The sequence below is a fragment of the Ictidomys tridecemlineatus genome, chromosome 5, assembly GCF_052094955.1.
Source record: "Ictidomys tridecemlineatus isolate mIctTri1 chromosome 5, mIctTri1.hap1, whole genome shotgun sequence".
In the NCBI taxonomy this organism is placed as follows: Eukaryota; Metazoa; Chordata; class Mammalia; order Rodentia; family Sciuridae; genus Ictidomys; species Ictidomys tridecemlineatus.
The window spans coordinates 149,742,179-149,769,547 of NC_135481.1; the positions used below are offsets into that span (position 1 = coordinate 149,742,179).

General features: G+C 39.4%; 1 protein-coding gene across 8 annotated transcripts in view; it reads left to right on the plus strand.

The window, feature by feature from the left end:
* The window catches only part of Tjp1 (tight junction protein 1), a 331,764-nt gene that overhangs the window by 101,198 nt on the left and 203,197 nt on the right, over positions 1–27,369 (plus strand). For 6 of the 8 annotated variants that reach the window (XM_078051275.1, XM_040276148.2, XM_078051276.1 and 3 more), the window contains exon 3: positions 14,733–14,865. In XM_078051275.1, coding sequence (XP_077907401.1) covers positions 14,733–14,865 — 133 coding nt within the window. Of the gene's footprint in view, positions 1–1,693; positions 1,890–14,732; positions 14,866–27,369 lie in introns of those variants that run through there. The other 2 variants (XM_078051281.1, XM_078051279.1) reach the window with 2 other exon arrangements.

The following is a 27,369-nucleotide window of genomic DNA, read 5'->3' on the forward strand; positions in this document are numbered from 1 at the left end:
AATGGAACTTTTCAAGGTGCTGTTAGGTCAAATGATGACTGTTTTCTGAGGATGGGGCTTTTGAGGGGACCTACATCCATTCTTTTTTCTCCAGTAGCTGCTAGTCTACTGGTTTTCAAAGAAAACTGCCATAGTTTTAAGGCCACAGTGAGCCTACAGTTTTCAACGAGATGCAGTACTTTTTCTTGAATAAAAACTTCTTGTATTGTTGCAAGCCTTTGGTTTATTCAGTTTAGGCACTGACAGCAAAGTGTACAGTTGTGTTGCTTCCTTTTCTCCCAGTGGTAACCAGCACAGTATTGTATAAAAATTAGTAATTGAAAGAGAGAATCTGTCAACAAAGATGAAAGTGCAGCAAAAACAAAAACAAACAAACAAAAAGGTTAAGGATAGAATTGAAGTGAAATTCGAATGGAATATAAAGGAAATATAAAAGAAATGGACAACTCAGAGATTGTGGGGACTTTCTGGAGACTTTAGATATAAAGCCAGCAGAATATACTAAATAAGAAACTGAAATGAAGAGGACAAAAAGGATGAGGATGTCCCTGAGGACATCAACAAAAACAAAGCAAAACAAATAACATTAAAGGAACTCTTTGAGATATTGCATGACATTAGTAGCACAAAGAATAATGTGCCGAGAGTAATCCAAATATGATGCTTTGCCAAGGCACAGAAATTTGGGGTATATGAGTTACACTGGAAGACAAGCACTGTTTAACTTAACTCTTGATTTTTTAAAAAAATTTTTAGGTATAGATGAACACAACACAATACCTTTATTTATTTATTTATTTTTATGTGGTGGTGAGGATCCAACCAGAGTCCTCCCTGTGCTAGGCAAGCGCTCTACCACTGAGCTACAATCCCAGCCCCAACTCTTGATATGCTTTAACAACAAAAAATACTTTAATTCTCAATGTTTGTATTATTTTAAATTGCATTAACTCATTAAATTGTATTAACTCAATAGTTTTCCATTTTTTAAATTTCCGTATACATTTCTAACTACCATTTACAAAGATTCAAGTTTTTTTTTTCAACGTATTTGCGAAATTTAAAAGTCATGTAACAATCTTTTAACTTTTTCCCATTGATTGTTGAGGAAGTCTGGAATGGTTTAGTATTTCTACCATCCAGAACTACCATGCAAATGAGGACTGCATATCTTTGGATGTATAATATATAAGTAATATGCATGTAATATATATTAAATGTAAATGCAAAATCGTCAGTTTAGGGTAGACAACATATGACAACAAACCATTTAGTAGTAATTCTAAATTAAAATTTTTTTCACTCTGAGATTCTTTTTGGGCATAAACGTCTGGAAATGAGCTCCTGGGGGCCGATGAAGAAACTGAGGCACGCGGAGATCAGGCCTCGCCCGCAGCTCCAGGAGCGCGCACCATGCACGCCCCGCTGTCTGCGAAACCCGCAGGGTGCGCACCGGAGCCCGGCTTCCCGAGTGGAGGAGGCGGTGCGGGCGGCGGCTGGAGCGGCGGGCCACGCACGGCGGCGGCGGGAGCGGCCGGGCACGCACGGCGACGGCGGCAGCGGGAGCCCTGGCCACGCACGGCGGTGGGATCGGGATCCCGGCCACGCAGGGCCACGGCGGCGGGAGCAGGAGCCGGGCGCACACTGCGGCGGCGGCGGCGGCGGCGGCGGGAGCGGCGGGAGCTGTGGCGACGGCGGATGGCCCAGAGCTGATCTATGCGGCGCTTGGAAGGGCTGTGTCTGCGGCGGCGGCGGCGGCGGCGGGGCCCTGCCCGCGAGCGGAGCGGGGACAAGATGAAGTACCAGAAATACCTGACGGTGCTGCAGATGGCCATCGGTGTCACCCCCTCCAACCGCGGCAGCCTCCTGCCGCTCAAGAGGAAGCTGTGGTGAGGGAGGGCGCGGCGCGCGCGGGCGCAGAGCCCCAGCGGGACCGGGCGCGGGGCGCGGGGCGTGGGGCGGGCTCCGGGCCGGGGCAGGGGCGGGCCAGTGGCCAGGCCGCGGTGACCCGGCCGACGGTGCTCGGAGAGCGCGGGGTGCAGCAGCGGTTTCAATCTCCCAGGGCCGAGCGCCGCCACGACCCTCACGGTGCCCAACGACACGTAGAGCTGCGCGCTGCAGCGAGCTAGCTGCAGGGACCTGCCGGTTGCTGGCACTGGACCGGGCCTCCCTCCCTGTCTGTCCTTTTAGCTCCATACCGGCGAGTTGTGATTCCAAATTTCAAGCCAGGCTTTCTTGGCATACAGACACCAATTTATTATCTTTGTGTATACGTTCTCTGGTTTTTCCCAAAATCCATCTGCTCTTGAGTACATAGTAAAAATGAATTGTTCCCACGGTAGGGGAAATAAATTGTGAGATTAGAATTGCATTGTCAGAGACTAGTATTTTATTTGCATGTTTTCTGGTTCCTTCGACCTGGAAATTGTTATTGAGGTAACGGAAAAAGAACGCCCTTAATGAAAATATCTGGAAGTTAACCAGACCTGGTTTATATAGTTGATTATCTCTGATTGCATATAGCATTTTGTTAGTTTCTAAATTGCCATATCGCAGCCCCAGTGGCCACCTAGGCATTCTAGTTGCTTGAGATGTAGATTTAAGGTTTTATCACAGAATAAATAAGTAAAGGGAAGGTGATTACAAAAAAAAAAAAAGAGGCCAATAATTGTGATAGTTATTGATGGTTACTAATTAAAATTACTGGTCAGTGCTATTCATAAAGGTTTTGTTTTATTCCATTGAAGGTAGTTAATTCGATCCTAAGGTTGTAGAGAAAGGAAGGGAGGCTGCTTTTTAGGTATTTGGGAAAATTAATTTCTGCTGTGTCAGAAATTAATGATCCAAGATCTTTAAAGGTTGATCAGTGAGAAAAAGATGGGTTTAAAAAAAAAAAGAAGAAGAAGAAGCCCAATAGTAGTCACTTTTGGAGGGAAGGCAACAAACGTGAGCACCAAAGTTCAAATTTCATCTGTGCCACGTGCTGTGTGACACTAAGCAAGTTACCAGAGTATCTGTTTCTTCCCCTGTAAAATGAGAATCTTGTTATCTTCCTCAGGTATAATACACAGATCAATTCTGATAATGAATATAACATGTCTACTCCTGTGCCTGGCTGAATAATAGATGCTTAGTAAACATTAATATCTTCCTCCTTGCCCTACCACCATTTTTTTTTATTCTAAAGAAGATATTTTAATTTGATGAATAGAAAGGAATAACACATAGAAGATTAGAGTAGTAAAAATTGAATAAAATGTCTATGAGGGTTGGTTATATAGCTCAGTGGTAGAGTGCTCACCTAGCTTGTACAAGGCCTTGGGTTCAATCCCAGCACCACAATAAACAAATGAACAAACAAACAAGTATAGGTCACTCCTGTGAAGGAACGCAAAGTAATATTTAAAGATGATTTCTCAGATTGATGGTGAACACCAGCAGTCTTACCCATACCCTGCATTTCTCCTGATACCTAACACACTATTTATTTATTTATTTTTTATTGGTTGTTCAAAACATTACAAAGCTCATGACATATCATCTTTCATATATTTGATTCAAGTGGGTCACACTATTTATTTTTTACTTATTTTTCATGTATGTTGTTTCTTTCTCTCCATCAAAATGTAATTTGCATGAGGGAGGACTTTTGTCTATTTGGTCCATGACGAAATCCCCTACAGTTGATATTTGGCACAAAATATTGTCTCAATAAATATTTGTTGAGTAAATGGAGAAGTGAATTCTTACTTAAAAATGAATTCTTAATAATCTGTGGCTGAGAATGACCATTAAAGAAATCAGTTTTCTTTATGCTCACTTTAAAGAGATACAAGAATAATATTTAAGAAGCTCCTAGCCATGAGTATTAGCAACATTAAATCACAAAGAAACTAAATTTACTCTTTCTCATCATTTGGAGCACTGTTTCTGAAAATACATTTCCCAAACACAGAATTTGTGAAGAGAGGCTCTAAGGAAATAAAATTCAGGTAATATTTGTACTGTAATAATTCACATGGAAGCAGACAATAAATTTGGACCAGGGATAAAAACCATCCTATTAAGAGATGGTCTGCAAAAATCTGGTGGATTTTGTGTAACCTTTTTCATAATCTTAGATGAGTGTTTCAGAGTTTCCACTGAATGCTAATTTGCAAAGCTTAATCTAGTTTTTGCAGAGGAAAAAATGAAGAGCATACTCTACAAAAACTCTGTTATGGGTAGTACTTCTCAACACAATTGGATAGTACTTTTCTTTTAAATTGGTCCACTTATCTCTTATTTCCTCTGGAATTTTTTTCTAGATAGCATTTTAATTTTGTCAATATCATCATAAATGCACATGGAGAATTTGAGATATAAAGCACTGTTACATGGTTAGAAGATAAGAAGATGTAGGTTCCAACTCCAGAGTGGTGGGGACCTGTAGCAGACATCAGCAACTTGTGTCAGACCTTGGAATGCACCAGCATCTGCCCATTTATAAAATATGAGGTCATACTATGAAAATTGTGATATATATGAAGATTTGTATGGATATGTTTATGAAAATTTGAATTCTCTCTCTGTTTCTCCCTTTAAATTATTGTAGTCTGCACTAAAAGACGTGGGCTTGCAAAGCTTATACCAGTATAAAAGATGGGACGGGATGATCTAGTGCTTTGTTCCCACACTTCATCTAGTTTGGTCATTGGTGACCATCAACTTTCTTTTGTGCAGTGTTCCCTGTTTTTCTACTGGACTCCTGAAATCCCTTAAGAAGTATCATATTTTACAGACCAATTTATGTGGAAACTGAAATAAACAGACCCATGCGCGTTGGTGGAGCCTATAAGAACCCTCTTCTGCTTGTCCTCTCTTTTCCTTGTCTCCTAGAGACAGAAGTAGGAGTGCATGCAGTGTTTGGTTCTGAATCATCACTGTTTAGGAACCCAGAGGAAGGCCTGCTACCTCTACCCCAGATGGGTAGAAGTTGCTGCAGCCTACTGTCTTCCTTTGGGGGTTTCCTGTGATTACCAATTATGAAAAGCAGTAGGATATTGTATTTGCTAGGGTTGCTGGAACAGATGGCCACAGATTTGGTGGCCTTAAACAACAGAAATTTTTCATTTCACAGTTCTGGAGGCCAGAGGCCCAAAGTCAAGGTGTCAGTAGGGCCACACTCCCTTGAAGGCTCTAGGGGAGATCCTTCCTTGCCTCTTCCTGCTCCTGGTAGCTCTTTGTGGCCACATTCCTCCAGTCTCTGCCTCCATCTTTACATGTCCTTTTCTTCTGCATCTGTCTTCTCTTCTGTCTCTTATAAGGATATTTGTCATTGGATTCAGGACCACCTGAATAATCTAGGATGATCTCATCTCAAGATCTTTAACTTAATTACATCTGCAAAGACTCTTTTTCTAAATAAGGTGACGTTCTAAATAAGGTGACAGTCACCCTGCTCTTCAGCAGGTTTGGTAAGAGTCATATAATAATCCTATCTATTCTGAAACGTGAAAAAAAATTTAATAATAATGGTATGGTTGTCAACTGTCTTTTAATTTTTGCACCAGGTGTTTTTAGGAGTGTTTACACTGACCTGGGGTAGAGGAGAAGGGGTTGTCATTTGATTTTTTTTCATCTTATAAAAAGATTTTTTTGTGGTTATTTGAGTCAGTGATTACTGAAAGCCATGCAGCATCAATGTACTGATTCAAGTAGCCATCCAGTAATCAGATTTTGAAAGTGTTCAAAGCTACCGTTCATTAAGCTATTATTAGCAACCTATAGAAGTGCTTTGCAAGCATCCTGTCATTTAACTTATAGCATCCCTGTGAGGTAGGTGCTGTATTTTCCCAGTCTACAAATAAGGTTATTGACTTGCCCAGAGTCAGCAGGTTTTATGCTGGTTATTGGATTAAAAGACAATGGAGGAGGAATATGATAGTGTAGGAAGAGAGAATAGCTGAAAATAGGTGTAAGGACCCAGTAGTATTAGTTTCTGCATGGGTGTTATATGGACCACTCATGTGTCACACGGGTCTGCCTGCTGGGATGTGAAGGGCTCTAATATCCAAGTCCTTTTGTAGTTTCATAATGAGCAAATTATAGATGATTATACATATTATTACTTACAAGTGCAACTAAAGACTATTTGCTATTAATCTAATAAGTGAATCATTAAGGTTTCTAAAGTCTGATACTTAAAAACAGAAGTTAGCATTTTGCTATCTTCTATGAAAGTGTCCTTGTCAACTGCTGATAATTTAAACTTCATATCTTATAGAAGCATTGCCACTTTATGAATAGTTTGGTTCTTGCATAACTGCTTCATTTTTACCATCTTGCTGATTTATTTTTGCCCCATTCTTTGTTGTTATTGAATTATTTTCTACTGGAAATTTGAAATGGAATAGAAGGAATACACAAATACAAGGATACCTAATACTCCCCTTGGGCATTGGCTTTGCAAGGATGGGGAGCAGGAGGACATTCCTGCAGAGGGAGAGTCTGGGAGGGATGGTTGCAGAATGTAAGGAGTTGTGTGCTGTGTATTTTGGATGAGTGAATTTTTTAGATTTCTGTTGGGTTTCGAGGACTTTGCAATGCTGTATTGAAGGTTTAGCAGTCTGTACCTGGATGGCAGCCAGCAACAGGCCAGGCGTTTGCAAGTGTAGGTGTGACATGATTGATAGGGTTGGATTGGTGTTTACCTTTCCCCTTGTATCCTCGAAATGGGGAAGGTACACACAAGGAACAAGAACTAAGTGGTAAACAATTTACTGGGTTGTTAATATGTGGGCAGGTGCCAGTTATCACCCACATGAGGACCTTCCAGGAAGCCATGCTGAAGCAGATTGGCCTTCAAGCCCAAGAGGGGATGGTCCTCTCTTTTCTCAGAAGCTAAGAGGGTGGACCCTGGCCTAATAATGTCAGGCAAAGAGAAGAGAAATGAACAAAAGGAGACCTGACTCCTGGGGTGAGCCTTACCAGAACATGTTTATTCTGTGGAAGCAGGAAGTGAGATGAGAGGGTGGACCCTGGATTTTTTACCTTATGGGCACATTGGCCTGGCCCACCAGTAAAACATAGTCCCATGAGAAACATAGGAAGAGATTGGAGAGAGAGAGAGAGAGAGAGAGAGAGAGAGAGAGAGAGAGAGAGAGAGAGACATTTTCTCCCCAACGTCCCTTTATGGATGATAAAATGAAATGAAGAATTTAGAAAACTTCACTGTAAGCTAAATTTTGATTTCCCCTTAATTCAAGAGAAAATACAAGGTGCTTATAACTCAGTTCCTAAATGTATTTCCCTGACATTAAAGGTCATTCCCTGAAATATTTGGGGAACTATCCCCAAAGTCTGTTATTCAGTTCAGATTCATACCATCAGGGGTTGGGGAGGGTGATCCCTTGGGATTAGAAAACTCCTACTGTACATCTGGGGGGAACTGTCCTTGGTGGCTTTCTGTAACCAAGTACAGTTCTTCTTGCCTGAGTTGTAGATATGCCCCTGTATTCTGTGAGTGTCCAACAGAAACCTGTTGTATAATGTCAAATCGAAGTAAACATGTTGATCTCCCCAGGACCCCTCTTTTCAAAGACAATAATCAACAAAGGAGAAGCAAAACCTTAAATTCTACTATACCTATAAGACCATTTCTTAAACTTGAGTTAACATTCTCCACAGTTATCTGAATCAATGTTTATTCTTTTCTTTATTCCCCACCAAGGAAAGGGAGCTGGTCATTATTGAACCATGCTTTTTAACAATTGACCTCTCACCTTCAAAGAGACTCGGTTAAAGCTTATAAATGAATGAAACTACTGTGGAGGAGCCTTAACCAATTCCATCCTCTTTGGGGGACCATAGGCAGATGGGTCCAGAGGATCTTCACCTGGTATTTATCCATTCTGCTCATCTGGTCATTAAATACTTTTATTATGATCCTGGTGGGAAAGGGTTTGGTCCATTCTTCTAGTTATATTTATGATTTTTTAGCCTTGTCATTGGATTTAGTATTATATTGAGTTCATTCTGATAAATGTCTTGGCTGCCTGCCATTTGTAAAATTTGGTGTAAGCTCTAGGTTTTAAGCTTATAGGTTTGAAGAAAAGGGAAAATAGTGATGCCTATTAAAGTCAGATGAGAGAAAATCTTATGAAAAATATTAGCCAGATGATTTCATCAAAAAAGTGAACATTATGTTTATATTCACTTCCTAAAATATGACCATATGATTTAACCAGTGCCATCAAAATAAAGTGAGAGAGAAGAAATAAAAGAAAAAAATTGACATGTATATTGTTTTATAATTCTTTCCAATATGTCCTCTTTTGAATAAGTTCATTTAAAAATTTAAGTTTATTTTAATTTATCTATAAAAACTTAAAATTGTACATATTTATGAAGTATCATATGATGTTCTGTTACATGTATATGTTGTAAAATGTCAAATCAAATTAAACATGTTGATCTCCTCAAACATTTATTATTTCTTTGTGGTGAAAATATTCAAAATCCTTTCTTCTAGCTTTTTTTTTTGAAATATTCAGTACATGGTTATTACCTGTAGTCACTCTGCTGTGCACATTAGGACTTGTGAACCTTAGTGCCTGTTGATCAACCTTTCCCCCATTGCTCCTTGTTCCAACTCTCCTCACCCTCTGGTAATGACCATTCTGTTCTCAATTTCTATGAGATCAACATTTTATATTGCAGTGTGAGATCATGTGGAACTTATCTTTCTGTGTCTGGCTTACTTTACTTAATGATCTCTGCTTATGTCTATGTTGTTTCGGATAACAAGCTTTTATTCTTTTTTATGGCTGAATGGTATTCCATTATGTACCTTACACATTTCCTTTGTTCATGGGTTGGTGAACATTAGATAGTTTCCCTTCCCTGACTATTGTGAATAGTGCTGCATGAGCACGGGAGGGCAGCTGTCTCTTCAACATACTGATTTCATTTCTTTTGGATATATACCCAGGAGTGGGATTGCTGGATCATATGGTAGTTGTATTTAAAAATTTTTTAAGAACCTCCATAGTGTTTTCCATAATGGCTGTATTAATTTGCATTCCCACCAAGAACGTGCAGGGGTTCCCTGTTCTCCACATCATTGCCAGCACTTGTTATCTTCAGTCATTTTGGTCACAGCCTTTCTTACTGGGATGAGGTCATGATTGCATTTCTCTGACAAACAAAATGTTGAACATTTTTTTCATGTATCTGTTGGCCATTTGGTATGTTGTGTTTTTTTCCAGAAAATTTTCTATTTAGGTCTATTGTCCATTCTATTTTGTTTGTGTTTTTTGAGGAGGGGTCTCATTGCACTGCCCAAGCTGATCTTGAACTTGTTGGCTTAAGCAATCTCCTGCCTCAGCCTCCCCAGTAGTTGGCATTTCAGGTGTACAATACCACACCCATCTTTTTAATTGGGCCATTTATTTGTTTGGTTTTTTTGCTCTTGAGTTTTGGGAGTTCTCTATACATTCTAGATATTAACTCCTTGTCAGATGTATGCTGTACAGATATTTTCTCCCATCTGTGGGTAGTCTCTTTACTCCTTGATCGTTTCTTTTCCTGTACAGAAAGTTTTTAGTTTGATGTATCCCATTTGTTTATTTTTTCATTTTGTTTCCTGTACTTTTGGAGTCTTGTCCAAAAATTCTTTGCCCATTCCAATGTCCTGAAGCGTTTCCCTTTGAATAAAGTTCTTTATTGTTTTTGTGGAAGCTTTTAACTCTGCAGAAAGGAAAATAGGGTTGTAAAGTGTGCTTCTTTTTATATTGAGAATCATGAAAAAGGTAGCATTAAATTTATACTTTGGGATCTGAATCAAAGTGAGAAAATTCAATTAAATAAAAAAAGTTAATTAAAAAGCTTCAGTAAAAATGATGTCTAAATGAAGGTAAAGAATGCTTCTGTGGGCCTGCATTTTTTGGGGGGAGATGGGGGTTACTGGGGATTGAACTCAGGGGCACTTGACCACTGAGCCACATCCCCAGCCCTATTTTATATTCTATTTAGAGACAGACTCTCACTGAGTTGCTTAGCACCTTACTTTTGCTGAGGCTGGCTTTGAACTCACAATCCTGTCTCAGCCCCTCAGGCTGCTGGGATTAGGGTGTGTGCGACTACTCTGGGTGGACCTGCATTTTTGAGAATTCTGAAATGCAGCTAGTAGATAGAGGTAGGTGGACTGAGAGAAAACCTTGCAGAATCACTGTCCAGAGCATGCGCAGGAGACCCTTGCAAAGGTGGGGTGGATAGCTTGAAAAAGCATCAACAGACAGCAGATGGGGACACTTGGGAAATGAATTGCATGTGATATGCTGGGTTGGCTCAGCCCCTGATCCTCACTGTTTGTGCCAGGTAGAGCATAGTGGTGCTGCTTTCTCACCTCCTTAAATATTGACTGTGGGCACCAGGCCAGAGCCAGGGCTGTTCCCAAGGAGCTACTGAGTCCTGCTAACCCAAAGAAGTTTCCTCACAGACCCCCAGTACCCCATGCTATCTCTCTGCCAGAGTCACTGAAGGCAGGTACAGTAGATGCCACAGGAGGAAAATAGATGTTCTCCAGGACAAATATAAGTGGACAGTATAAGTCACCAAACAGTGGGAGAAACCAGCACCTTGAGAATTACCAAACTGAAAGAACAGAGGAACTAATCCCTGAGAAAATAGAAGAGCATCAGATTAACAGTTATTTTCAGAAAGTTGCAAAAGAACATTCAATCATGAAGTCTAGGCACTTTGAAACTTTAATTTTCTCACTGATGGAAAGGAGACTGGTTGAATTGTCAAAACTGATAATCCAATCAGCAATTTGGAGGAGTAAGCTAAAGAATCCAAGAAGAGCAAAGGTAAATTGGAAGAGTAAATGAGAAGTTAGGAACGTGGAAACTTTCCAAGGGGAAGGCTGGCTTTAGTAGGAGTGTGGTGGTGCTGTGAGAGAAGGGTCACGAAGATGCATTAATGACATTTATTATTTAGAAGAGGTGACAATATTGATGAACCTAGGTGTTGACAGGAAAATATGCTCTCTGTGTCCTTAAACATCACCTCAGTACTGAAAAAACACACACTTTCTTTCCTTGTCATTGTTCCCTAAACAATATAGTGTTACAAGTATTTACATAGCATTTATGTTGGGTATTATAAATCACGAAGAGATAATTTAAAGTATGAGATGGTCTACATAGGTCATATGCAAATACTTCACCTTTTATTTATTTTTTCCTGATACTGAGGATAGAACCCAGGGATTCTACACCCCCAACCCTTTCTGTTTTTAATTTTGTGACAGGGTCTCGCTAAGCTGTCCAGGCTAACCTCAAATTTACAATCCTCAGCTTCCTGAGTAGCTGGGATTATAGCCCCGAACCACTGTGTCTAGCATAGCCATGTTATATAAAGGAGTTGCATATCCACAGATTTGATATCCAAAGGGGATTCTGGAGCCAATCCCCCATGGATACCAAGTGACAACTCTGTGTGTGTGTGTGTGTGTGTGTGTGTGTGTGTGTGTGTGTATTAGCTAGTGTGTGTGCCCTAATAATATGTGTAACTTTCAAACTACTAACTGGAGAGGGAAATCAGTCATAGAGCAGTTGGGGACAAGAAAACTCCATCATATTAATAAGGCAGAAAAATAAGAAAGCATTTATAATGGGAATAAAACATAGAAAAAGATGATAGTAATAAATCTAAACATATAAATAAGCATAATTTGAATGGATTAAGTGCATCTCCAAAGATATTTACTCTCAGATTGGGTGAAGAAAAAAAAACCACTCTAGCTACATGCCAAGATGTAAAGGTACAACTTAAGGAAAAAAAAAAAAACAGATATACTTGGAAAGGTTGAAAACATAGGCACACAAAAAGATAAACTAGATAAACATAGAAATGTAAATGGGGGCCATGCACTGTAGTGCAGACTTGCAATCCCAGCAAGGGGGCTGGGATTGAGAGGCTGAGGCAGATTGAGAGGGTGAGGCAGGAGGATCATGAGTTCAAAGCCAGCCTCAGCAATTTAGCAAGGTCCTGAGCAACTTAGTGAAACCTGTCTCAAAACATAAAAAGGGCTGGGAATGTGATTCAGTGGGTAAGGACCCCTGGGTTCAATCTCTGGTACAAAAAAAAAAATGTAGATGGGGGAAATTATCAACAGATAAAATAGCATAAAATTATCACCACATAAAATAGCTCTAAAATAGCATAAAATGAAGGTAAAATTGATCATTGGCACAAAGACTTTCTATATGATAAAACATTAAATCCCTAAGAAAATTTGAATAATAAACATTAAGGCATCTAATCAGAAAGATTTGAAATGTAAAAAGCAAACACCTAACAGACTGACAAAGATTAATTGACAAATCCCTCTTTTTCATGGGAAATTCCACAATAGTCCTTTTTATACAAATCATCAGTTCAGCAAGACAAAAGTATAATGAAGAACACAGAAAAGTTGAGTTATAAAATAATTAAAAGATAGAGTTGCCCTTGTATTTAATGATTAACCCAGTGCACATTCTCATACACTGTTGGTAGAAGTGTAAATTGGCAAATTTTGGAAGTCAGTGCCTGTTAACATTTAGAAATCTTCTACCCCTACCCCTGCATTTCCACTTAGGATTCTTTCCTAAGTAAGTATTGAATTTGTCTACAAATATTGTCATGGGTATTTGTTGCTTTAAGACTTAATAGCAGGGGCTGGGGTTATAGCTCAGCAGTAGAGTGCTTGCCTCGCACATGTAAGGCACTGGGTTCGATCCTCAGCACCACATAAAAATAAATAAAGTAAATATATTTTTAAAAAAGATTTAATAGCAAACATTTGAAAGCAAAATAAATGCTCCTCAGCAGGGAAGTGATTGATAAATGATGTTACATCTGTATCATAAAATACTGTTTAGTCATTAAAAAGAAATTGTTCTACATGAGTTATTGTGGTTATTATGGTTATTGTGGTTATTATGCAAGTCATATTAGGTGAAAAAAATGTGGTGCGGGAAAATATGAATAATTTGGTCATCTTACTTAAAAATTCCAAAAGGAAATAAGCACATACATAAATAACATAAGCATTTGTCTGGGAGGTAGTAAAAGGAACTGGTAACAGTAGTTGTCTGGAAAATGGACTGAGGTTTAGGATGAGGGGGAAGGAGGCCCATTTTACTTTCCATTTTCATATCTTTCTGTACTCTTTAAATATTCTAAATATATATATATATACATATATATATATATTCATTCTAAATTACAGGCATACATAAACTTGTCTATTTTATAATAGTCTCTCTTTTTTTTTTTTTGTACTGGGGTTTGGACCTAGGGGTAATTAACTACTGAGCCACATCTTAGCCCTTTTTATTTTTCTTTTTGACACAGGGTCTCACAAAGTTGCTTAAAGCCTCGTTAAAGTTACTGAGACAGGTCTTGAACTTTCCATCCTCCTGCCTCAGCCTCTGAACTGCTAGGATTATAGGTGCTCACCACCATACCTCGCAAATATTTACTCTTATTCATATATGAATCAAGTTTATTTTGCTAGTAGTCCATTCTGTGCATCTTTTAAAAAGCAATTAGAGGCCGGTGTGGTGGCTTGCACCTGTAATCCTAGCAGCTCCAGAGACTGAGACAGGAGGATTGCAAGTTCAAAGCCAGCCTCAGCAACTTAGCGGGACCCTAAACAACTTAGAGAGAACCTATCTTAAAATTTGAAAATAAATAAACAAATAAATAAAAAGGAATGAGGATGTGACTCAGTGGTCGAGTACCCCTGAGTTCAATCCCGGGTACCCCCCACCCCCCAAAAAAAGGGAAAAAGAAAAAGGAGTTAGAGCTTACAGGCTATGTCTTATGTTATCCCATCTGGTCAACACTTGAAGTATAAAAAAATTAAGAAGTAACAAGGGTTGAAAATTATATGAACATGGACTGCATTATGAATAGGAAATTCCATTACTATATGAAGAAATTGACTTTCATAAACCGTATTTAGAAATCATTCCCATTGCTTTATACATTTTGTCATCTCTAAGAAAATAATTGACAGAACAGTTTCCTTGCAGGTGCCCAGAGCATCTTCTCTCTAACTAGTTTGTTCTAATGCTGCCACCCAGTAGTGACGCAGCAATAAGAGAGCATGTGTCAGTTCTGAGTGTGTGTTTTTATGTATGAACATGTATCCCAGTGTACACTCCATAGATAGCTTAGATTATTTGCTATTTCTTCTTATCTGTGTTTTTTTATTCCAAAATCATGCTGAATTATTGACTGTCATGTTTAAATCTGGAGGAGTTATTTTCATGCTTAACAAAAGCATGCTGAACAGTATCTGTCGATCTCTCCAGTGACAGCTGACTTCTACTGGGTGTACCAGACTGAGTGCTGCTGGTTAGACCACTCCCCCAAGGGAAGCCAATGCCTGTGAGTTACCTAGGAAACCTCAGTCTAGTTGTAATTGCTTCTTTGATGGTGGCAGAGTTGACTTTTAGTGAATTTTAATGTTGGAATATTTGAACTCTTTCAGAAAGATTCCTACACTACCAGCTGCTAAGAAATATTTAGAAAGAGTATCCGATAGAATATTTGGTGGCTCTTGGTTTTTTGGTTAAAAAAAGGAGTGTGTGTGACATTTCCAAAGCTATCCTCAAGTAAATAATGCTTACCACTAATTTTAGAAATAGGCTCACGTGTAAATCTGCCTTTCTAAGCAATTTTTCCCCTTCTTCCAGGGTTACTCCATCCTCTGAAAATCCCAATGGTGCTACTTCTAGTGTCAGCCAAGGAAAACCTTCTTTAAGACGAATTAAAGGGAGACTGCACAGAAGCAAAAGTCTTGATAGCTTCGATTTCTGTGAACTCACTGTAAGTGGACTGGTTGATACTCTTCTCATTTTTTAAGGAATGCAAAACTTTTGATTTTTTTCCTAAAAATATAATAGTCTCATTTGGTGGTCAGCATTTTTTTTTAACTAAAAAATGGTTTAACTAACAGGTTACCAACCAGAATGTTTTCTTAACTGGCATGCACAGGATATATTTATAATAAATGGTTCATAACAAAGATTCTGTTGGAAAGATGAAGATAAAGAAATTTTTCCTGAATTCTATGAGAACACGTTGAATTGAGTAAACTATCCATGTAAATTTCTTTGAATATCACAAATTCATGTTAATATGAACAGAGACTTAAGTATCTGATTAACTCCAAACACTCAGCTTTCTGGTAGTACTTGAAAGTAGTTATGCCAAAAATTATTAGGATGGATCCCAATTCAGTTAATGATTGCACTTTCTCTCTGTTCTAAGTGATTAACTCTAACAGTCATGTTTTTGTTCCAGGCCATGTGACATGTTTTTCCTATGGGTGTATGGTAATAAATCAATTCATGTTTCTAAAAGAACACTAACACTGTCAGGTTCCTCTCTACTAAAAGATACACTGTAATGCCCTGAAGTACATACTAGAATGCTCTCTGCTTTGAAAAAAGTTTTATTCAGATTTATGTATCAGTGTTCGTTGGCAGATTAGTGGATATTTAGGATCTTTAGGAGAATGTGTGCATTTTTGCCTTTTGAGTTCTGAAAAATTCTGAATTATAAAAGTACCACTGACAAGTGTTGTTTCAAAAAATGATACTAAATTGCTATCTTTAGTATATGAAACTAAATCCTATCTGCTTTTGAGAATATGACATTTGCATCTCTTACCTATAATTGATAAAAACAAAAGCTCAGTAAATGTGAATGCTCGTTTTTCATTTGTTAAGATTTATTCTTTTTAGCAATTATTTTTACTAAAATAATTGTATTCAATTATTTTGCTTTAAAGTGTTCTTGAACATTTTTATGATACAAGACATAAGAAAATGAAATGTGATCTATAGGAAAACACTTACCCAATAACTGAGAAAAGGAGTCAGTTTTTGCTAAGTCAACCTAATAGTGAAAGTGACTATTAGAAAACATACAATCAGGTGAATTGTTTCTCAAAAGTAAAGCAATAAATTCACTGAGAAACAAATTTGAATTACATTTTAAAATATAAAAATGGAGGCCAGGCGAGGTGGTACACACCTATAATCCTCATAACTCAGACGTCTGAGGCAGGAGGAACAGGAGTTCAAAGCCAGCCTCAGCAACTTAGTGAGGCCCTAAGCAACTCAGTGAGACCCTGTCTCTAATAAAATATAAAAAAGGGCTGGGGATGTGGCTCCATGGTTAAGTGCCCTGGGTTCAATCTCTGGTACCAAAAAAAAAAAATCAAAAGAATATAAAAATGGAAATTGAAATTTTATCAGGTTCTTTTCTCTGATGTTTGATATTATCATTACTGATACATAATCAGGTAATTAATATGACATGCTATAAAATACATTTATTTGCTTAACCAGAATCATTGTAGTTGGAGAAGAAGTTAAAATTTGTCTAGAATATGACGAAGAAATGTCTGGGAACAGGCATGTTTTGGATTTTGAATTTTGTCATTTTTACATCTCCATAATGAGATATGTTAGATCTTAGGTCATTTGTATTTCATTTACACTTTATATACATAGATTGAAGGTAAATGTGTACAGTATTTTTAGGTACCTGTGCTTTGACTACAACCTGTTATGTGAGGGCAAATATGGAATTTGCCATGTGTGGCAACATGTTGGTGCTCTAAAAGGGATATTCAACTGTACTTTGTGTAAGGTTGCCTCCAGTTTCCCACAAATAGAAATGAATATTTAAATGATCAGAAGTTATCTTTTTATTATCATCAATATGCTTAAAAGTGATTGGTAATTTATTCTTTGCCTTGTTCCATAAGACACTTTATCTGGCTAAAGTCTAAGCAAGAAAAAAAAATAGCACTATCCAGTGGATTTACCATCTACAGAATTCATTTTTTTTTTCTTTTTGATATTCTTTATTTTGGGGTGTTATCTCAAAAGTAAAGTCTTAGCATGAAGGAAAGGCATTTGTCATTGAGGTTAAAAAAAGAGGATAAGTTCACAGAAGGTGGATTGCAGGCATGGTCTGTGGTTCTTGTGTGGTGGTATGTGCAGTTGTCTTTATGGACTATGTTGTTGCTTTCTATTTTGGTTTTCTACTTCTGAAGGGTGGATCAGAAGGCTGGGGACTTTGGCATGTGGTACTCTATTTCTCTTTCATTAAGGGGAATATACTAACGAAATCTAATTATTGCAAAACTCAAGTTTTTCACTACTTGAATTCATTTTCTTAGGTTTTCACAGTAATGGTGGAGCAGCAATTTACTTTACCCTTTCAACACTTGTAGACCGTTAGACATTTTTACAATGAGTATATTCCATTTTTAGAAAAGCTATAAAATTATTTTCCAAACAATAAAAAATATTAATAAAAGAGGAGCTTAAAAGCTTGACTACTCCCACTTCCTACCAAAGTTTATGGCAGCACTAAAATATCTAAGATACTTAGGGGAATATAACATCTTGGTGTGGGACTAAAAAGATGATTTTTCCCTATATTTTAAAATTCTATCTTTTTTTTAAAGAAGGAAGTGCTGTGCTTTTGTATTTTTGAGAAGAAACATGGATTACACAAGGGTTTTATGGGAGGTGAAAGGTGTTTGGGAATAGAGCTCAGTGACAGAGCATTAACCTAGCAAGTACTAGGCCATTGGTTTATATCCAGCATCACAAAAAAATCAAAAAGAATTGGCTCTCTAATGTAATTAACTTTGTAAATATAATTATGGAAAACCAAGTTTTAAAACCTAAGTCACAACAGTCTAAAGAGAAGGTACTTGGTAAAGGATCTGAAATGGCTTTCAATTATATAGGAGTAATCTTTGTTCCCATTAGGAAATAGCTTAGGCACTATAGATCTCTTTGTAAATGTTCATCTCATTGAAAAAAGACTGAAAATTTTGTCATTTGTATACACTATTCTTACAATTAAAAAATACTTATTTAATGCATGTTTTCCTATGACTGTTGAACTAAATAGAGATCCTTAAAATGGACAGACAGTTCATAATCTCCTCTCAACGGTACATATCAAATCTGTGTCACCAACAGGATAACACATTTTTATTTTACTTTTAACTTTCCTAAATTTTCCAATATTAAAAACAACTTTTCTTGCCTTTGGAAAGGCATAGCAAGTGGGAGCAAGAGATCCACTTGCAATAGTTTCAAGGTCCCAGTTTCTGGCCGAGAACCCTCAGGTTCCAGCTGAGACTGTTGGCTTTGGTCCCAGGCATCAAATTGATGCCATTTCACTCCTGGGTAGAAGCAATTGTTTCAGCTTTCTCTGTGGGGATTAAATGGGATGGGCATTCTAGTTCATTTTGTAAACCCTACCGCATAATTGATTGGTATCCTAGTTCACTGAGGGAGACGGGCATCTCTCCAGTCTCCCTGGCTCCTTGAGACAGTGTCCGGAGATACTTGGCAAAATTTTCTTAGGCAAGTTCTGAACTGGACCAGTCTATTTCTGTAGATGTGTTTTGCCTAAAAGACCCAAGCTTTTCTTTTTGGTGGGCAAAATGCTATAGAAGTCAAGTGATAGGTTCTTTTATCTCTGAGGTGGAAAAGTGATATACAATTCTCTATTTGTGAGGTTTTTTTTTTTTTTTTTTTTTTTTTTTTTGTACTGGGGATTGAACTCAGAGGCTCTTGACCACTGAGCCACACACCCCCAGCCCTATTTTGTACTTTATTTGGAGACAAGATCTCACTGCGTTGTTGCCTAGTGCCTCGCTTATGCTGAGGCTGGCTTTGAACTCAGAATCCTCCTACCTCGGCCTCCTGAGCTGCTGGGATTACAGGCATGTGCCACTGCGCCCAGCTCCTGTCTGCCCTGAACTTGTATATGACTTTTTTTCTTGTTATTAGTCCTTAAACAATGGAGCACAATAATCATTTACATTGCCTTAGGTGTTATAAGGCTTCTAGAGATGATTTAAAATATTGAGGAGGATATGGGAGGATATACATAGGTTAAAGGCAAATAGTGTGTCATTTTATATAAGGGGTGTGAACATCACAGACATTGGTGTCCATAGAGTCCTAGAATCAAAACTCATCAGATATGATTTGGAGATGACTATATTGACAATCAATCTGAAGAAGAAATGGGATCCTTTGTCTTTAGATGTAGTTAGTGATGTTTACATTTTCAGCTACTTCCTCTGACTCTGGTGTCATTACCTGTTGATAGAGTGATCAGGTTACATTTTTACATCTGTCCCCTCCCTTCCTTGGATTCTAAGTGTGTAGTTAAAGAATTTTAAGGGATAATTTAAAAATTTAATAGATTGCTTGAAATTTTACAGCTTTTCCTAATCAAATTTCCTCCCTAAACTGGGGGAATGAAGTCAGCTGAGTTAAGTTCATTCTATTTGAACTCTAGAATATAAACGTAAGCAATTTATTTCTTTATGTGTATAAGCCTCCATTACTGCTTGTCTTTGAAGACAGATACTACATAAAGTTTTATGCACAATAAGTAAAAATGATGATCCAGTAACAGTTTATGGGGATATTCCTTAACCTTATGTGAAAGAAGGATTCAGTCATGATTAAGAAGCTTTTTTTGGGGGGTGGGGGGAGGCAGGGCCGGGCTTTTGGCTCAGCAGTAAAGTGCTTACCCAGCACGTGCAAAGCACTGGGTTTGATCCTCAGCACCACATAAAAATAACTAAATAAAATAAAGGTATTGGGTCCAACTACAACTAAAAAAAATATATTTTAAATATATTTGGCAAAAAGGATACATACTTCAAAACTTTAGAGCACTATTTGTCATAAGAGGGGAGGATGGATGATAAGAAATTACTTGGAGTGTTACTTTGAGTATACTTTTTGGCCTAATAAGTCGTAATTTGCTGCTGCCTGAATAATAGCTCTCTAGTTTTTATGGTGATCAGTGGATTTTCATATTTGAAAAGATACTTCTTTCTCCTGACAAAGAGGAATCTCCATGAAGGCTAATAGAAAACGTATGTAAGTCTATGAAGTTATCAATGATGAAAAATTTCTCCATCTCCCTCTACCTCCAAGGCCTCCAGTTGTAAGATCTGTGGGATCTAGAGGGCTGTTTTAAAACTCAGTTGCCTCTTCACTTCAACACACACTTCTTCACCTGACTTAGGTTCCTGGTTGGTGAATAAGGAGCTGGGCATTAAAAGCAAGAAAATGATGTAGGAAAGCCTGTGAAGGGATGCTGAAGGCCTGTGTGTCCAGCCTCCCAGTTCTGTGGGAGGGGCTGGCCTCTTCTGTCTGTCTCCCTCTCACTGAAATCACTAGCTCCCACCTCACCAGTAGGAGAGCTAGGAAGGAAAAGCACGAGCACTGTGGGCCCCTTCTCCTCTGGGCATACAGCTGCTTCTCGCATCCTGAGCTCCAGTGACGTGGGCAACTTTCCACTCTCTTTATATCCTCTCTCAGGGTAGGTGTTACCCCAAGGACACCAGCAGATCCCCACACTGTGCCCTCAGTTCTTAGTGCCTGTGTTCTTCCCTGATGTGTCATATATTTCAGCTACTCAGGGAAGGGAGTAGTTCTTTTATATTCACACAGATACCATGCACGACAAATTTTATGCTCATGAGATATATGTTAGTTGACATTTTCTTGACTGATCACTTTATTAGCTGTGACAGCTAAGCAGAAAAAAATTTAGAGACCATTAAATATTAATATAGTTGGGCTTGAGAAGTAAGAGGATATGTAAGATAATATAACTCATTGGACATATGTTGGAGATATGTAAAATGTAACCAGCTTACTTTATCTATTGACTTATTTTATAGGGAACATACATATACACTAAGAAATAAGGGGGAGATGGTGAAGGTGTTGGTGGTGAAGGCGTTGGTGGTCATGGAGGTGGCATAAGTGGTGGTAGAAATAGAAGAGGTGGGGGTGTTGATTGAGGAGGTGGTAATGGTGGATGTGGCGATGTTGATGGAGATGGTAATGCAGGTGATAAAGGTGGTAGAGTCCTAGTGGTGGCAGTGGTGAAGGTAGAGGTGGAGGTGATTAGTGGAGATTAAAAGGTGGCAGAGGTGAAGTGATGGTGGTAGAGGATAGTAGATGGTGGTGGTGGAATAGTAGTGGTGGTGATGGGTGGTGGAGGTAGAGATGGTGGGAAACAGTGCATGTGGTAGGAGTGGGGGTAGAGAAGTGGGGGAGGTGGTGGAGGTGGAGGTGGAGGTGGTGGAAGTGGTGAATGTGGAGATGGAGGTTGTGGATGTAGAGTTAGAGTGAGGGGGTGAAGGTGGAGGGGGTGAAGGTGGAGGTGGTAGAGGTAGAAGTAGAGATGCTACACGTGGAGGTAGAGGTAGGGGAGGTGAAGGTGGAGGTGCTATAGGTAGTAGACATGGAGATGGAAGAGATGGAGATGGTAGGAAAGGTGGTGACTGAGGAGGCAGAAGTGTCAATATTAGAGGTGGAAGTGGAGGTGGTAAAGTGATGGTAGGGATGGACGTGGTGAATGTGGAGTTGGAGGTGGAGGTGATGGATGTGGGTTTGGGGATGGAGGTGGTGGATGCATCTACACTCCTCTCTGCATGGATTTCACTGGAAGGTTTGTAACAGTGGGTACAGCAGTTCCAGGCCTCACATAAACACAGATAAGTAGAGAAGAACCAGTGTCTCTTTCTGTGGCTGTCTCTCACAGCATGGGAAGCCTCCTCAAACTCTTTCTTACTTACCATTTCTTATGATTGGGCCAATCTGTGGCCTGGTGAATGCAAAGACTACATTGATTTGCTTAACTGGGTCCTTTGACCAAAGTCTGAGGATCCATAAATTATAGCTCTAAGAATATCAAAAGTACAGTCAAAGAAGACTTTGGTGGGAGCAAATAAATACTTTTCAGGTATCATTACTTCTGGCTGATGGAATGAGAGTCATTTAAAGTATAGGAATGGGAGTTTTTCCTATCTAGCAAGGAGGATGAGGTAGCAGTCCAGCTCTGGTGCAGCTGCCGTGGCATTTCTTAGAGACCCAGCTTTCTCTACCCTTCCTTCTCATGCTGTCAGCCTCAGTCCTCATTTCTTTCATCTCAAGATAGCATCTTGTATTTTTAGCAAGATGAAGGGGGTCAAGGGGCACAAGACACTTTCTCCTAGTTCACTAGCTCTGTCCTTTTAGTTTAGAGAAGATGCCCTCCCCAGGGATATCTTCCTATATCTCCTTGGCAAGAACATGACATGTTGTCATGTCAAGCAAGTATTAAAAAATTGGGAGTTTTGGTAGCACAGGCTCCTAAGGATAAAAATCACTTTCTGTTAGTAAGGAAAGAAGAAATGTATACTTTGTAGGTAACTTGTGGGATGTACTCTACTTATGTACTCCAGTGGTCAGGAATTCATACCTGTACTGGCCAGGAAATGCTACAGTAAAAGCTATATCATAAGTAGGTTAAAATATAGTTGTTTATGAAACAGATGTATTTCTGAGGCCCCTGCACTTTGAAATTTATACAATTGTGAGATGGATTTTCCCCTGAAGCTTACAAAGTTTGGGGGCTTATTTCGTTTTCCAGATGAACTGTCTTTCTATGGTTAGTAGTACAGACTCAAGTTGTAGTATACTCTGGCTGCCAGTTTGAAATTATGTAATTCTTGGACTGGGGAATTTTTTTTTTTTTTGTGTGTGTGTGTGTGTGTGTGTGGTGCTGGGGACTTGAACCCAGGGCCTTATGCATGCTAGGTAAGCACTCTATCAACTGAGCTATATCCCCAGTCCATGGCTGTGGATATAGCTCAGTTGGTAGAGTGTCTGCCTCACATTCAGTAGTCCATAGGTTCAATCCCCAGTACCAAAAAGAAAGAAAGAGAAAGAAAAGAAAAGAAATTATGAAATTCTTGATGTATATTCATATTTTGGGGGGAGGTGAGGTGCAGGTATCACTGATTGAACCCAGGGGTAGTTAACTACTGAGCTATGTCCCCAGCCCTTTTTATTTTTTATTTAGAGACAGGGTCTCACTAAGTTGCTTAGGGCCTCACTAAGTTGCTAAGGCTGGCTTTGAACTTGCAATCCTCCTGCCTCAGCCTCTGGAGCTGCTGGGATTACAGATAGGTGCCACAATGCCTGGTTTGATGCTTGCTCTTAATCTGGAGCATTTGCATAGTTTCAGGTTTGTTTGTAAAGCAAAGCTTTGTTACTATCCTTTAAAAAAAATTTTACTTTTTGGTGTAGATGGACACAACCCTAACCCTTTATTTTTATGTGGTGCTGAGGATCGAACCCAGGTCCCGCCTGTGCTAGGCAAGCACTCTGCCGCTCTACCGCTGAGCCACAATCCCAGCCCTGTTACTATTCTTTATTGTATTATTTAGATGTACACAACTAAAATTTGCATAAACTGAATTGTGTTCAGATGAAGAAGGCAGCAATGTGTAATACATTTTAGGGGGGAAATGCAGCCAGATTTAAAATGCAAAAAGGGTTTTCATACCTGAAATTGTGTTTTCAGTTAACTCTATGAAAACTTGTGTTCCCTAATTTTTCCCTCGTTCCAGGAAATCTATTTTACCATACCACCTTGCAAGATCTCTTACGGTATAATTTATATGTATATATTTCCTCCCCAATTTCAAGCACAGATTATGTCACAAAACTACGTTTTTTTTTTGTTTTTTTTTTTTTTGTATAATATATGGCATAATGTTAAGGGCTTTGTAGAGCTCACTCAGTATTTTTTGAATGAGTGAAGAGATGTGATTAAGTGAATAAATGGCCTTGCTAGTGGCTAGACTGTGCAGGATGCTGAAAATGGAAACGGCAATGAGTTTCTCCCTGTCCTTCGTGTCCTTGACAGTTTTAAAGAATCTTCAACTTAGTTCCATCCAAGTGTTTCTTCATGACCGGATTCAGGTCATACATTATTGGCAGAAATACCACTGAAAACTGAAATGATGCTGTGCTCTGAGTGCCTCACCGTGAGCACAGAGGGAAGCCATCCCGCCATTGTGACGTTTGCCTTGCTAGCCTGGTCATGTTGTGTCTGCCAGACTTCGACATGTTTAATTCACCATTTTTCCACTTGATAATTGATGAATTTTTGTGGGGAGATATTCCAAGATCACACCAGTATTTCTCATTAAGTTTTTAGCCACTAAGCCCTAGACTCCAATGAGGACTCCTAAGTCAAAATTGTGATATTAAAAGATCCACTATCTGTTTTCTAATAATTTCTTTTTTTTGTTTTACTTATACAATATTTCCTTTAACTTCCTAGCTTACATGGTAGCAACTTTAATTTTGTTTAGTTTTTTGTTTTTAATGTATAGGGAAAAAATAAAAAAATAAAAACAGTCCAAACTCTGACTTGCAAAGTAGTCACAGGATTTTCCATAATTGTAGAATAACTCGAGAAGGGTTAACTAAATTCACGAATTGGATTGTAAATTCATATCAGAAAGCCATATCACTTATCTCTTATGTCAAGGGAGAATGCCTGTGTAATCTTGCTCACTTGCGCGTACTGTCTTGTCTGTCTCTCTGTCACGTAAAATCCCCAACTGACGTCTTCTGCAGTTTAGACAACAGCCTGGTGGGCTACTGGTCTGGATTTCACTAGTGTCTTAGCACAGCTCACAGTGATCTTACTTGTTAGGACTTATTCTGCTGCCTGTCTTCTCCATGAGAAAGTTAGCTCTATCAGGACAGGGACCAGGACAGTTTTGTTTTTTTTTTTACATCCTTAGTGTATAGCAAAGCATTATATCCATATGGCTATTAAGAATTGTTGATTAGGGCTGAGGATGTGGCTCAAGCGGTAGCGCGCTTGCCTGGCATGCGTGCGGCCCAGGTTCGATACTCAGCACCACATACAAACAAAGATGTTGTGTCTGCCAATAACTAAAAAGTAATATTAAAAAAATTCTCTCTCTCTCTCTCTCTTTATAAAAAAAAAAAAAAGAATTGTTGATTGGCCAACAGAGTATTCTTTTTTGTACACACAAAGTACAAAAGTGTGTGTGTGTGGTGCTGGAGATTGAACCCAGGGCCTTGTGCATGCGAGGCAAGCACTCTACCCCAGCCCCATAGTATTCACTTTTTTAAAAAGAAAAGAAAAGCAACTTGTAAGGAGAGTCTCACAAGTGATCATAAATAGGTCCTCTCCCTAGAGGTCCCTGGTCCCATGGGCTTGCCCTCCATAGTCCCAATTCACCAAGTGAGAGTCCAGTGTACCTTGCTGGTCCTGCATCTGCAAACTGGATGTGACACCAGAGCCTGCTTTGGTCTGCTCTTAACCCTCTGGAGGGCAGGGGGTGTGCATTGCTGGAGAGGAGAGGAATCTACTGGGATTATCGCCCTCATTAATTTTCCAAAGTGAGAGGAGTCAGAGAGATTTAAAGCTTTTCTGCAGAACAAGAAATCCAGCTATTTATATAACTAGGAATTCCAGGGGCCGGCCTGAATGCAGTCTGCCAGTTGACAACCAATTAGTAGGAGATTTTTGCCTTAATGGTTACCTTCTTCATTAAACTGTGAATGTCCAGATATTTCTAAGGAACTCTTACAGACAGGCAGCCTTGCAAGGACTCTTGGTTTTTTGAAATGGTCCTAAGTAAAATGGCTACAAGTTCTCCATTCTTATGAATAAGGCCAACCTCCATATTCGTCTAATAGTCTTCCTGGATTGATTTTGCATCTCAGAATTTTGTTTCATGAACCTGTGCCAGCATTTCTTGTCTCTTTAAAGTTTCTTTTTACTAGTAACTGCTAGTTTGGGAGCTTGTTGGCTCTGATTTTAGGCAGGATTTTATTCATTTTTAGGCAGAATTTTCTGAATAGAAAATACAAGCCTTTTTAGAAATTTAGGACTTAATGAAATGAATAGAGAAATTATTATTTCAAAGAAGAGAATGAGGCCTTTAGCATTTTGCCTTAACTTGTGTTTCATAAAGTCTCTCATGAAAGCAATTCCTGAATGCTATAGTTTGAATCTTGAATGTCCCCAAAGGCCCACATGTGGCAAGTGAGAAGTGGTGAAAGGATTAGGAGGTGGGAGCAAGGTTGGTCACTGGGGGGTGTGTCCTTGAAGGGCATCTTGAGGCCCCAGCCCCTTCCTCTCTCCCTTTTTACTTCCCAGCTCTGTGAGGTGAGCAGGCCTCCTTCACTACATGTTCTGGCCATAATGCATTGGGCCACCATAGGCCAAACAACTGTGCAACGAAATCTTTGAAACTGTGAGCCCAAACTACCCCTGTCCCCGACCCCCCATACTGGGGTTTGAACCCAGGAGCACTTTACCAAATTCCTAGCCCTTTTCAATTTTTAATTTTGAGACAAGGTCTTCTAAACTGTTGACACTGACCTTGAACTTGCAGTCCTCCTGCTTCAGCTGGTCACTGGGATTACAGGCATGTGCCATTGTGCCTGGCTAAACCTTTATCTTTTTAAGTTGATTATCTCAGGTATTTTGTCACAGTGACAGAAATCTGATTAATACTGGATTTTGCCAGAATTTCTCCCTTTCTAAGGCTTAGATTTGGTTCTTGTTGACTGGGCTGGAGACCAACAGCCACCTTTCCTCTCCCATTTCTCCATTTGACTGCCTGCCTCACAGACTCTACAAGCAGATCAAGACATCTCCCTCATAACCAGAACATGTCCAAGCTTCATTTTAGGTTCACCTAGGACTCTCCTCCCATTGTCTCTCTGTCTGTCTGTCTTTTTCTTTCTCTCTCACACACACACACATACACTACTACCACCACCACCATCATGAACCTGTCAACCTTTAACATGGTCAAAATCAAGTAGAGCAGGCAGAGGTGTAAATGAACAGTGCTCATGTGGAGGCAGCACAGGATACCTCCGAGGATAACAGAGTGCTCAAAGCTGCTCAGAACAGGAAGCACCACAGAGGAGATAGCCCTTAAACTGGATCCAGAAGAGCACATACAACTTTGTTGTGACAGAAATGGGGAATTGTTCCGGGGGTTGGAGAGAGCAGAGGAGGGGAAATGGAGCTGGAGCCGAGAACTCCCTGCCCTTGGTTATGAACCACGGAGCTCTGCAGAGATGCCTCAGGTGACAGTGGGTGATGTAGAGGGATGGACGGGGCCTCGCGCCTCATCCTCCTCTCCAGCCAGAGTAGCTCTGCTTTTTCTGTTTTTACAGAAGGGCGAGGTGGGGAGAAGGATTCTGTTGCCAGTTTTGTTTTGTGAACATGGATTGCTAATGCAGAGCCAGGAAACATCACCAGAGCAGGGGCAGTCAGGCGTGGAGAAATCAGGAGGGAAATTCATGCATAGATGTTGAAGAAGCTGAGGAGGGGAGTTTCCAGAAGGGAGCAAGTGATCAGAGACTGTAGCCTCAAACATTTGGGGGAGGGCAAAGGCAACATGGACCTGCCAGTGGTCAGAGG